Source organism: Paramisgurnus dabryanus, chromosome 23, assembly GCF_030506205.2.
Source record: "Paramisgurnus dabryanus chromosome 23, PD_genome_1.1, whole genome shotgun sequence".
NCBI classification, from domain to species: Eukaryota; Metazoa; Chordata; class Actinopteri; order Cypriniformes; family Cobitidae; genus Paramisgurnus; species Paramisgurnus dabryanus.
The window spans coordinates 27305093-27319671 of NC_133359.1; the positions used below are offsets into that span (position 1 = coordinate 27305093).

At 34.5% G+C, this 14579-nt stretch overlaps 1 protein-coding gene across 1 annotated transcript; it reads left to right on the forward strand.

The window, feature by feature from the left end:
• Positions 1-1946: 1946 nt before the first annotated feature.
• On the forward strand, positions 1947-14308 carry slc5a12 (solute carrier family 5 member 12). The gene is made up of 15 exons (XM_065298046.2): positions 1947-2291; positions 2885-2950; positions 3043-3094; positions 4199-4266; positions 4563-4717; positions 4907-5047; positions 5296-5425; positions 5956-6044; positions 8161-8273; positions 9256-9323; positions 9417-9503; positions 10988-11160; positions 11397-11500; positions 13567-13670; positions 13750-14308. The coding sequence occupies exons 1-15, from the start codon at positions 1947-1949 to the stop codon at positions 13939-13941; spliced, it is 1887 nt and encodes a 628-aa protein (XP_065154118.2). The 3' UTR covers positions 13942-14308.
• The last annotated feature ends 271 nt before the right edge of the window (positions 14309-14579 follow it).

Below are 14579 nucleotides of genomic sequence, written 5' to 3' on the forward strand. Positions count from 1 at the left end.
CATGTTTGAAAGATTTGCTCATTTAGATGCTCTCTCCCTCCATCTATTCATGTTTCGGTGTCCCCCGGTCTGCTCACAATTGCCGTATTGCTGTAGTGGACTGGCAAACTGAAGCACTGGGAGTTTTCCCTGGTGTGCCGCCTCTGGAAGGGATGCGAACGCGTTCAGTCAGGGGGAACTGGGATGTTACATTTGTCTATGTTGCTGTAAAATTGTGCAATTAGAAGCGCGAGATATGTTAGCAAACTTTAGTGATTTTTTTAACGTAAATATGAACGTAAATATGAACACAAGATTGATTGTAACATAAAACAAAACATTACGTGTCATTAAAAACTTAAAAAAGACTTGAATTATACTCACATATATTATACTCACCCTAGTTTGAAATTGTTTTGTTTAAAGGGCTATTTGTCCCTTCCCCTTTCCCCTACAACCTCAAGTCCTTAATTATTACACCAGAATGAGAGTATAGTTCCTTGCCATATCTGACTAGAAAATCACAACTTTTGATTTTCTGTTGGTCTTAGTACACAGAACTACAGAAGAGTCAAGTTTTAAAGGAAAATATACAAACTCTTTGGTTATTTTTGAGCGCGATGCTAATGGTCTAATCAGATTCAATGAATTGTGCTAAGCTATGCTAAAAGTGAAAAGTGTTTGACTGCTTAAAATAGTTATTGGCTTGATGAACATTACGAGAAAATAATTTACTATTACTGTTAACTATAAACGTGTGTGAAGATAAAAGTCACGCTACAGAGTTTCATGTACAAAACCACTGAACCACATCACCAATTAATAAAACAAAAAGGTGCACTTTACAAACTTTTCTATTGAAACAATATAAACATAAAATAATAATACCATAAAAACATATATATTATAAAACAAACATATATTTATGCTGGGTTTCATTAGATTTACCGCAAATTGCATGATTATCATCTAAATAAATAATTAAATATTTATTTAATTATGTATTATTATTATTATTATTATTATTACTATTATATATTTACTGCAAAGTGCATGATGATCATCTAAATAAATAAATATTTTTTTTTATTATATATTCTATAATATATTATTGCTATTGTTATTATTATTATTATTATTATTATATTTACTGCAAAGTGCATGATGATCATCTAAATAAATAAATAAAAAATATTTATATTATATATTATATTATATATTATTGTTATTATTATTATTATTATTATATATTTACTGCAAAGTGCATGATGATCATCTAAATAAATACATATTTTTTTATATTATATATTATATTATATTTTATTGTTATTGTTATTATTATTATTATTATTATTACTATTATTATATATTTACTGCAAAGTGCATGATGATCATCTAAATAAATAAATAAAAATGATTTATATTATATATTATATTATATATTATTGTTATTATTATTATTATTATATATTTACTGCAAAGTGCATGATGATCATCTGAATAAATAAATAAACATTATTTATATTATATATTATTATTATTATATATTTACTGCAAAGTGCATGATGATCTTAATAAATAAAAAACAGGTACTGTAGACACACAGAAAAAAGGTACAAAAGTGTACCTTTTTGTCAATGCGACGCTACCTTTTAAAAAGGTAATATGTCCTATTAAGGTACAGATATGTACCTTTGAGGTACCAGTATGTACTTTTTAGTTACAGAAGTGTATTTTTATACCAGGGACAACTTGTACCTTTTTATCTGAGAGTGCAGAATTATTTAGCTTTTGCAAATTTTCTGAGTAAAATTAGTAACTGATGTGACTCCTACACCTATGTTTTTACTCGTAAGCATTTTTAACCTGTTAAAAACTCAATGATTAACATGATTAACACGTGAGGCACCTGATCCCTGAGCCAAACTACAGTATCTGATCACAGTCTGACTCAATCTGATCTAAACATGGAGCAGTTTGAGGGGACATTTGAGGTGGGGGACTATGTGGTGTTCGCCCTGCTGTTTGTGGTTTCCTCCAGTATTGGGGTCTTCTTCGCTATCAAAGAAAGGAAGAAGGGCTCATCGAAAGAGTTTCTGGTCGGAGGGCGTCAGATGACTTGCGGGCCAGTGGCTCTGTCTTTGACGGCCAGCTTTATGTCTGCAGTGACGGTTATTGGGGCCCCATCTGATGTGTACAGATACGGTGCCTCGTACGTCATCTTTGGGGTCGCATACACGTTTGTGGTGTTCCTGACGGCTGAGCTTTTCCTGCCTGTCTTCTACAGGTCTGGCATCACTAGCACATATGAGGTATCTAGCAAGAATTTTACATTTATGCATTTGGCAGGCGATTCAAATATACAGAGTATGTTTGTTCCCTAGGTTTAAACGCATGACCTTTTGAGCTGCTAACACAATGCTCTACAGTACCACTGAGCAGGAGGACAATTTTAACTTTCAAAACAAATCAAAACCTTTTGTATGATTTGCTTTGGTTGTGTTTAGTCTAGCCTACTATTATAAACTAATGCGGTATGCAGTGCTTATTTACTGCCAAAACTGGAGCCAAACGTTTCTTTTTATTTTTCACATGTGATGCAAAGAAAAAAAAAGACAAACAAGGGACTGGGATTTTTACATCCAAAAAATATATAGTATGCAGTATATATAATGAGCAGAGAGCCCATGATGTTGTTTTAGGCATCAGATACATCAGCACAGGAAATAACTGCACATCATTACAGTGGACTGAACTAAAGTTTGGTCTGAAGATATGAATCATGCTGCTGGGTTTGGTTGGAGGTCACGACCTGAAGAATAAATTGAACTGAATGTGCGAGTTATGTTTGGCCTTCAGTGTCATATATGTGTTCTCTGATTTGTTTCTTGTGTTTTCCTGACAGTATCTGGAGTTACGTTTCTGTAAGGGGGTCCGCGTGGCTGCTACCCTTATTTATATAGTACAAACGGTGAGTGTGATTTAAAGTATTTTCATGTTAAATAAATACATTTTTGTTTATTTTGGATTTTGAATGGTGACTTTTCTGTTTAAACTGCACAGATTCTGTACACTGGTGTGGTGGTTTATGCCCCTGCTTTAGCTCTGAATCAAGGTCAGTTTGGATTTAAAACAAGTAACACAGCTTTCCTTAAATTTCACAAACCACAGAAGTAGCCTACATTTTTGAAAAAAATCATTTTAACAATCATTTCACCAGTTTGCATTAACATGTAATCAAATGAGATAATAAAGCATATTTGGCATCCTGTCCACTCAGTCTGATTTCCAAGGGGGCCTCAAAATGACTTCAAATATTAATAATTGGACAAAACAAGCATTAAAATAAGCTAAAACAAGAAAAAAAATCTAAATGTTTTTGGCCATTTTAGTAGCAAATATACATCTGTCTAGTCATTCCAAGTTCTATTTAATTCTATTCAAATATATGTTGCGGGCAACTAGGGGGCCTTGGAATGAAAAAGGTTGGGAACCACTGGTGTAAACAATTGTTTCATCATTCAAAGTAAATTTAAAAAGGTGATGGAGAATACCTGAATTGATGTATAAATGTCCCATGAGACTTTAAACAGTCAAGAAGGATTTGTACACTGTAAAAAAATTCCGTAGAAATTGCAGCTGGGTTGACGGTAATTTACCGTAGATTTACATTTATGTTATTTACTGGCAAGAGTTTGTTCAAAGTTAAATGAACATTAAACATTTACAAGTCTTTGTCTTTACAGAGTAAAACTAAAAAAAAACAGTATCAAGCAAAACATTCTGGAAAACAAAATCTGAAGCAAAAACAGAAAAAGGTTGATGATGATTTCTGGTTCCCAGAATGCTTTGCATGAGGCTGTTATTGCATAGTTTTATTCTGTAAAGATAAAGACTTGTTAATATTTAAAATGTATTTTACTTTGAACAAACTCTTGCTAGTAAATAACATAAACGTAAATCTATGGTAAATTTCCGGCAACCCAGCTGCAATAACATTGTAATTTCTACAGATTTTTTTTACAGTGTATGGTGACCTGTGTTGTGATTCTTGCCTGGTGTGCGACCCCCTCTAGAATTTGCAGTGCATCAATCGCATTCGAGTATTGACAAAATGTATAAATGTCAAGTTGTAAACAACCTCTATAGGATGATAGCAGACTATACAGTACATAGTATTTTGTAATGAATAATGATGTGCTGTATTGTTTTATTATAGTGACACGCTTTGATCTTTGGGGTTCCATCTATGCCACAGGCATTGTCTGCACTTTCTACTGCACATTGGTGAGTGTTTTTGAACATATCAGGTTTGTTAAAAACTCCTCTATCTTTAACATAATACATGAATGGTGGTTTCAGCTGGATGAGCTTTACTGAACTTAACCCTGCTGGTCAGTTCATTTCACAAAAGATAACAAATTGTGCTTAGCTATAAAAAAAAACTACAGAAATACTGATTCAGCAGAAAATGTTATAAAAACAAACGCAACCGAAAAATGATTTTTAACAGATGATCAATGTTTTTATTTTTTGGCTTGAATTATTCAGCGTAACAGAGCTTGTGTGTGTGTATATTTTAGGGGGGTCTTAAGGCTGTGGTCTGGACAGATGCCTTCCAGATGGTGGTGATGGTGGTGGGGTTCCTTACTGTGCTGATCCAGGGTGCGAGCAGAGCAGGGGGGATCGCGTCTGTTTGGAACGCATCTCAGGCTGGGGGCAGACTGCAAGTGTTTGAGTATGTACTGTACTGTAGTTTTTCCAGTATGTGTCATTAAAACACAAATAGTCCCCTTTAAGCAATTTTGTGGTTGAAGTTTCATATCACTGATAAATCATGCTTCATTTTCTTAATGCAAAAAGGCTTTCTTTTTATAAAATGTTTTTTTTTCTTGTGAGATTTAACATTGCATTTTATTGCTTCCAGCTTTGATGTTGATCCACTAAGGCGACACACTTTTTGGACCCTTTCTGTGGGCGGGACGTTTACTTGGCTAGGTATCTATGGGGTAAACCAATCTACCATCCAAAGATGCATTTCCTGCAAAACAGAGAAACATGCACGCTGGTGAGCGGACATTACAGTGTTTATGTAGTACAGCATGTAATGCAATTTCCCATTCTGGATCAGGAATTCTCATAAAACAGAAATCAATCTGAGCTCTTAAGCACTGTTAAACAAATTTAATTTAGAAGAATTTAAACAGTTCTGGGTGCAAACACAATATGATCTGTTTACATATGCAACAGTTGCTTATGCAGACAAAGTTTTGTAAAAAAAAAAAATCAAAGGGCATCCTATTTGTGTAATGCCAGGGCCCTGTATCTAAATCTTTTGGGTCTGTGGATTATTCTGTTCTGTGCTGTGATGTCGGGACTCATCATGTATGCCTTCTACTCCAACTGTGACCCGTGGACTGCTGGTTTTGTCTCTGCACCTGACCAGGTGATCTTTATTTATCTGATGCATCTGACCAAAATGTCATTGATTTTACAGTTTATTTTTTTTCTGTGCAAATGTTTATTATGCAAATGTTGCTGGAAAACAATAAACAGAGAGATCATGCCCAACATTTGTACTGTTAACATCTGGAAATGCTATGGGGTGGTTTCCATTGTAGAAATTGTCTCAAGATGCACACCAGTATTGTTTTGTAAGGATTGTTTATTAAAAACTACTTAAATGCCCTAAAATAATTAAGGCTTAGTCCTGGATTAATCTAAACCCTGTCCGGGAAACCGCACCTATAGGTCTATCAAAACATGCACCAAAAGACATAACAAACAGCTTTTATACTATAGTCATATTGAATTATAAACATTTTATTTCATATATGTGCAATATACGGTAGCTTGTAGCATTAGTAAAATCTTACAGTACATTAAACTTCCCAGAGGTAAACACAACATCAGAGGGCATTCATGTGCTATTTTTACCTAGTTTTTACACTTACTGTTGTGTCTGTTTCTCTTTAGATCATGCCATATTTTGTAATGGAAATTCTCGGGGCATTTCCAGGACTACCAGGGTTATTTGTCGCATGTGCATTCAGTGGAACTCTCAGGTAAAATTTTATCTTTTTATTTTCCATTCGCTGACAATTTAGTTTCAGTCACACTTTATATTAGGTGTTTGTAACATACATCAACTTGATGCACTTGATGCTCAGTGGTAAAGCATTTGCGTTGGCAGTACAAAAGGTAATGCATTTGAACCCAGGGATCACAAAAAAAAAAAATGAATGCCATGTAATGCACTGTAAGTCACTTTAGATAAAAGCATCTGCCAAATGCATAAATGTAATACAGTATAAATGCATACGGTGCAACTATTGTGTGCATAGATGCCATTAAATTGTATTATAGCAATTACACTTTTGACCCTAAGCCCACAATAAATAAAATGTATCAAATGCTTATGTGGGAGATAATATAAAGCGCGCCCTTAGTTATATTAGAATAGAGATCATGTTTTGTTAAATACGCAACAACATTGATAAAGATGTTCCCAAAATAACAATTTCCCTAATAATTCCTTACACTGTACAAAATTACTTGGATCTAACTCAATAAAATGAAGGCAACATTTTCCAACTAATTTTTGTAAGTTTATTGAACTAACTGATATTTTGAGTAAGGACAACTTAATAATATGGATTAATATGGATTCCAATGAATGCAAAAATATTAAGTAGCATTTTAAGAAAAAGCAAATAAATTAAGTACAATCAATGTAAAAAAAGATCAGCATATTATACACAGACTTAATTAAAATAGGTAACATTTAAATAAAAAAAAACAAATTAACGTCTTCTGATTTATTAATTAATTGTATTATTATTATATTATTTATGGTTTGTTGTTGTTCTTTTATTCCGTGAGATGAGGGCACGTAACATTTATTGAATCAACGCACTCACTCCGTTTCGTTTGGGCAGCTTTAAAGCGCGACATACTTCAGTATGCAGTCTATGCACAATGACCAGTCTTCTGAACAGTGGTAACTACAAAACAGAAAAGAAAAAACAGAAACTCTTCCAAATCTCGAAGATAAATGAACATTAAATACTAACAAGTCTTTCTTTTTAGTTAAAAACACATAAAATAGAGTTTAAATTCAAATTATACTCTCTAAATGTAGTCCCATGCAAAGCATGCTGAGAATTACGAGTCCACTGCCTAGTTACTGTGGTTATGTTTAATAATAAAATCATTAGGTTCAAAACAAAATTATTAAGTTAATTTCCTTCTTACAAATTTAAGTGGATTAGACATGATAAAATTAAGTTTAATTTACTAAATGATGTGATCACTTAGAATTACTCAAATTATTCAAATTATTATAATATTTTAACTCATACTTTGATTAAAAAAATAAGAATTCAAAAACTTGAACACAGTTTACTCATTTTATTTTTGTTAAATCTACTAAGGCAGAGAAACACTTTTTACATACATGTAGCAAACCATAACTTTTGCATCTATACAGCCATCAAGTCTGAAATACAGGTTTACTTTATGTATCTTTATGTGGATTAAAGTCAAGTGAAATTAAACTGATATTTCCCACAACATTTTTAATTTTACATTTTTCCATGTTTAAGTCCTATAATTGGGTCCCCGGTGCTTCTAGCAACCCATAAAACATGAAAAAGATCAACCCAGTAACTTAGCTTTGGTAAACCATTCTCTGCAAGCAAGTGAAAAAATAGGAAATTTGGCTCCCCTTGTGATGCCAGAAGGGGATCTTATTATAATAATACCACCCCTTAATCTGCACCATCCAACCACGGCACTGCCATTCAGTGGAGAGATCAGCTCATTAGCATTTTAAAGGGCACACCCAAAAAATTGACATTTTTGCTCACACCTACAAAGTATCAATTTTATCATGTTATAATGTTGGGTATTTTGGGCTAAAACTTTACATACGTACTCTGGAGACACAAAAGATTGATTTCACATCTTAAAAAAATCTTATAAAAGTCCCCTTTAACTGACATCTCAAACTAAAAATGATTATTTTGAGCTTACTGTTGTGAATTGGGTTGAGGAGACAGATTTTTATGCTCAATATGTTTCTGAATATTTCTTAAAGACTTTGTTTAAACTAGCACCAGTTCCATGTCTATATAAAACTATAAAAGGAGGCTTGAATATCTCGTTCTGTTTCTCTTTCAGCACGGTAGCCGCCAGTATAAATGCTTTGGCAACGGTGATGTACGAGGATTTTGTGAGTCAGTGTTTTAAAGATTTATCCAACAGAGCGGCCAACTGGATCAGCAAAGGGCTGTGTAAATACATTTACTGCATTCAAACCTTTTTATGACATTAATCAAGTAAATCTATGAGAAATGTGTCATTTTTAATAAGCTAATCATTTTCTTGATCAATCAATGCAATGCACAATGAATACACAATCACAGCAAACCAAAAAGTTTGCTAGCTATATATATATATATTTTTTTATAAAATAGCAGTAAAAAAGTTACTTTTCAGCAATGAAAAGTATATATACACTGAAAAAAATTATTCATTGAATTTAATACATTTTTTTAAGGTAAGTGGTTGCAATCAATTTATTTAAGCTACATTTAAACAAAAGTTTTATATTTCATTTTACTTTACTAATCTTTTTTGTTTAAATGTAGCTTAAATAAATTGATTGCAACCACTAACCTTAAAAAATTGATTCAATGAATATTTTTTTTCAGTGTATGTATATGTATATAACATTTTATTTTTTTATTTTTATGATGCCTTTTCTAACAGTCAGACACAGGTCAAACAGATGGTGAGGTGAAGCACAGCTATCCAGAGCTTACGTGTCTTCATGTAAACACAACTATATAAATATCAGTCTTAAAAGATGTTAAAGCACCTGGATGTTACTATAAAAGCACAATTTCAACAATCCTCAGGTATTCTGGGCAATTACAACACAATTTCATAGGAGTTTGGACGTATTTTACAAGGGGGCTAATTCGTATGATTTTGTACAATTAAATGTATATGTTTTTGTATGATCTTTTTTCACCCCAATGAACTCAGGATTTCCTTTTCTAATAATCATTCATTTTTGTGCGATTCACTTCATACAGATTAGCCACCTTGTAAAAATTCCTGTGAGGTCAAGTTAGTGATTGTGGTCTTGTGGCTGGATATTTATTGCAGGATAAGTTTAATAGTATGGGTCGCTTAAATGAGCTCATTTAAGAAAAGCACTGAATACTAGTATTAATTTAACCCATATAACTACATTGCCTATATTGTTAGGTGTGGTGTTTGGTGTGGCCTGCACTTCTATGGCTGTGGGTGCCTCATATATGGGTGGAATTGTGCAGGTATGTGGCTCACATGATCCTCATCTGGACTAAACTGATCATATCCTGCACGGCTTCCCGTGAATAAATGTTTTTCTCTGGTCTGTTCCTCAGGCGGCCCTCAGTATCCACGGCATCTGCGGGGGCCCAATGCTGGGATTGTTTTCCCTGGGAATCCTGTTTCCTGTCACTAACATAAAGGTTCCTTTATACTCTTTCAAATGGCAGTACTACAGTACAGTTTCAAAAACCAAGTGATTTTAGTTCATGCAACCTTTCTGTTACTCTACATTTACCAAAGGGTAAACACATCTGATGTTGTCAATAAAAGCTGACTCCAAGGACTGTGCAGCAGCCAAAAACGACTTTTTAAAGTTTTTGTTGCGTGTAATGACGTTTGACCGTTGCCACCAAGATGCGATTTCGGTTTAATGTAATGTGTGAACTTTACACATGGTCCCTCTTTTTATCTAAAAAGATAGTTTGCATAAGCGACTTGCAGTGCATTCAATGTTGACTTTTTTATCTGTATATGTGCTCACTGGTATCGAACCCATGACATTTGAGCTGCTAATGTGAGGCTCTACCAACTGAGCTAAATTTTTTACGATTGCTATTTAGATTAAAGCCAAAGTTTCTGTGCCATCACCTCCTGCCAGTAGGGGTGCGGTTTTAGGCAATGGGTGGTATTTTAGGGAAGTGACAAATGACCTGGATGGCGTATGACTTGTAGGATAGGTTGTTCTGATGATGAGTATTGGAAAATATAACTATTTTGACCAATGGGTGGCGCTATTGCAAAATTGTCGTGAACTACGCAGTCAATACACTAAAGCTCAGTTGCTTTTTGACATATTGGCCCTGTCCCAAATGGCACACTCCGGACTTATGAAGTGTTTCTCAATGTCAAGGAAGGATCATTGGAAGCCCGAACTTCCAGGATGTTACTTCATCGACATCCGTCGAAGGACTGTTCCAATGTAGAGGATCCTTGGAATTTCAACCAAGGACTGAGTCCTTCGTTCGACAAATATCCAATATTCAGGAAAGGATGCATATGTGTAGCCTTTGCGCTCTTCGCTCTCTGAAATCACCCACAATCCTAAGCACGCAGGATCGTGGACACCTTTTCACTGACGTAATGACGCAATGACGTGCACTTGCTAGCCTGTTCCATTTACATGTTCTCTGAATGCTATGGAGAAGCCTCGTCTGAAGGAAGTGACTTTTAAGGACCAGTCCTGCCAAGGAAGTATCCTTGACATTGAGAAACAGCTATGGACTTCCTCAGGGTCCACACTTTGATGACATCATGTAGTGGAGACCTTAGGGACCCTTGACGCAAGCCCACGTCGTATTTTGGGACTCGAGCGTCACGCCGGAAATAGGAAAAGAAGTAGTGAACTACTCCCATCCGTCGGCTGATTGCTCTTTCTCAAGGGGTTGGTAATGTGTCTTCAACAAAGACTGCATCGAGGGTGCAAAGGGGGCGCTGATGAGCACACTTTGGAGCTTAAAAATGAGAGATGGGACACCCTACGGACTTGTAGACTAAACAAGCATGCGCAATCTAAAGCCACGAGACCTAAGGTCCACATGAAGTGCGCCATTTGGGACAGGACCCTTGTCATCTTCTTGATTCATCGTATTTGGTCTATTGTGTATCTTTTGTTCTTTCTGTCTAGGGGGCTGCTGGGGGTCTGATTGTGGGCATTGCTCTGTCATTCTGGGTCGGTGTGGGCTCCTTCATTTACCCTGCATCCAGTAACAATACACATCCTCTTGAACTCAACACTACAGGCTGTTACCTCAACATTACAGCTAATGAAACCAACCTAACTCCAACTATCCCTGACAGGTGCCCTACAATGTGCTTGTATTATTAATGAAAAAAAAAAAAATACTAAAAAGACATACTGTTTTTTGCAACTATAATGAATGAGCAATGATCAATGATGATATTAGTCGTTTAGTAGTGTTAAGTCATTACACATGGTTCGCTCGCAGTGTGGACATTAGTTTAGATGTGTAATTACGCTATTACAATGCACTTTTATGAAACAGTAATGCAAACTAATGCTTTCTTGTGCTCAGGTCCTGGCTGGTTGATTCATGGTACTGCATGTCCTATCTGTACTTTAGTGCTGTGGGTTTTGTTGGCACCGTGGCTGCCGGGCTATGTATCACAATGCTGACTGGTAAGAGAGAGAGAGAGAGGTTTTATTAACTGCTCTTTTCTATCACTCACTGGCAGGAAACCACATTAAGCTATAGATCATAAATCTGACAACGCCTGCTGTCCTCAGAGAAATATCTACTTTTAATATAAGACAAACTTTCTTACACCAAAAGCATAATTTAGTTTTATGTGGCATGAGTAACAGCGGTTGTTGCAGGTGGCAAGTTTTCATCTATAATATAGTTGGTGCTGTTTCATTCGCAGAAACATTTAAATGACCCCACCAAGAAGAAATATTTTAGAAAGCTTGTTAGAAACCTTGTTAGAAATATGTGCTATAAATTTCTTTGGAAGGCTAAACAGAAACACAGGTGGCACCCCAAAGCCAAAAACCGCACAATGGTTAAGCAACATTTAAAGGTTTTCACTGTGATTTACAGTCCCATATGTCAATTTTTTTAAATATATGCTTAGTACATTTTGTAGAAAGTAAAGCTTAATTGAATATATTTTTGAATTTGAAAATATATTTAGTTTTAACATTAATATATTTTAATATATATTTAAAAAATGTATTTCAGGGTAACATATACATTTCTAATTTCAATTTTACAACCCATACAGAAAAAAATTATATGTTTCCTGGCCAAAATACAAAAGTTTTTTTTAACGAATAAAGAGTATAAATTATATAAGTACGTATAAAATATAAAATTATAAGTATATTTTTGCGGTTGAAAATATATGGTAATAGTTTTTCAATGCAACGTGAATATAAATCCTTTTAAATAAATTTATTTTTAAAATATATTTCAAAATATACAAAAAAAGGCCAAAAATATATTGGTAAAAAAATACATTTTGTAAAAATATTTCAAAATATATTTTGGTACATATATTTTTTGTATATTTTGGAATATATTTAAAATTATATTTAAGAAATATATTTTTGTTGTATGGGGTTATTCAACACTATCTCACCAAAATTCGTACATATTTTACGAGTTGGCTAATTCATATTCATTTTGTTTATATATGATTTGCCTTGACCCCTGTGACGTTGGGGATAGGGGTTCGGTTTTGTTGTTGTTTTTTCATGAGAATAGTACAATTTTGCACGATTAACTTCGCATGAATTAATACGAATTAGCCAACTCGTAAAGTATGTACGAATTCTTGTGAGATCAGGCTGGATTATTTGAGGAATAAAGTTTTTTAAAAAATCATGTAATCAAGTAATTGAGGTAAATAAGGTAATTCCCACCCCCCACAAAAAAAATACTTGAAAGTAGTTACATTTATTAAAAAAAAGTTTTTTAAGTAAAATTAAAATAGAATGTCAAAGTGCCCAAACTAACATTAAATCAGGTCAGGTAACACCACTTGATGGTTAAGAATTGTTAGGGAATTTAAGGCTACTAATTTGCATATTTAAGCTACTTGTCATAATGTGTATAGCAGCAATACAAGACACTTGACACAGATAACAAATACTAGGAGAATGTCCAAAAAAAATCCACAATCTAAACCATATACACACTACTAAAGATGACAGACAGAATCAAACACGGGTATACACAAAAACTAAACGAAACAAAAGAGGGCTTAACTGAAGTACTTTAAAAGAGAGTAATTAAAGTTCAACTAAAGGAAATCGGAAAGGAAATGTGAACTGTCACTAACGGTACATTCACTCGGGGCACAATGGGTGTGCCGAACTGAATTATGGATCCATCGACATCGCGTTACTGCCGTTGTTCGCTGCAGAAGTTGAACATTTCTCAACTTTTCAACCACCAATGCATGGGTCAGCCAATCAGATCGCCTTATGCAAATAACCTAGTGTGAGCCAGCTAACTACATTTATGCAAGACCGGAGCATGTGTTGCGGCCACTGTGATTGGCTGTTGGCCATGCATCAAGCCTTCCATCAAGCGTTAACGCTTTCGCCCTGTGTGAATGTACTGTTAAGTGGGCCAAGCTGATCCTCTTAAAGCTTGATCCTGACAGTTTTAAATTTGAACATTGTTAACTATTTACATTGCTGTACACGTCATGAAAGGTAAGTGATGTTTGTGTCTGCAGGGCCAACTGATCCCAAGAAGTTGAAGTCAGGTCTTACTCGATCAGTGAGAGAGATCATCTGCTCTGACGGCTTCATGCAAGCAGATTTCAGTCAGGACAAGGAGGTACAAAGAGGGTTTTTCTTTTTTACGAATGACCAAATCTATTGCAAATGCAAACTGAACTGTTTTCTCCCTCTGTTAGGATTTGACAGACTTTGCTAAAGCATGGGAAACAAGTCCAGACGTCCAGGACAACAACTATGAGGAAGTCATGGAAAAAATTGAGAGGAGGTTTAAGAAACCAAATGATAACATGTCAGTCAATGGCTACACAAATGCTGCTTTTGACCATAATGAAATGAGTCAGGATCCAACAAAACAAACTTCACTTTGAGTTTGACTCTTTTACCACGCTAACAGTTGAAGAATATAGGCAATTATTTTTTGCAGAAAACATCCAGTCTATGCTGCACAATATGCTTTAAACAATTTTTGTGTAAAAAAACATTTAAAAAACTGACTTGTTTCATTCCCTTCTCTGTTTTCTTTGTTTCTATTTTATGTGAAGCTTTGGTACAATGAACAGTTGTTAAAAGCGCTATACTGTATAAATGAAATTGATCTTAGTTATTGAAAGGCTGTCTACTTTAAATAATGGAGTCATGTGCCATATAGAGTTGATCATGGTTTTGCTAACTATTGATCATTGTCTTTAGTCCTGCAACAACATTTCTGTAAATCAAACATAGTTGCTTCTTTCCATAAACCCTCCAACTCTTAGTATAGCCTTAAAGGATTAGTCCATTTTCAAAAAAAAAATCCAGATAATTTACTCACCACCATGTCATTCAAAATGTTGCTGTCTTTCTTTGTTCAGTGGAAAAGAAATTGTGTTTTTTGAGGAAAACATTCCAGGATTTTTCTCATTTTAATGGACTTTAATGGACCCCAACACTTAACAGTTGTAATGAAGTTTAAAATTGCAGTTTCAAAGGACTCTAAACGATCTCAAATGAGGCATAAGGGTCTTAT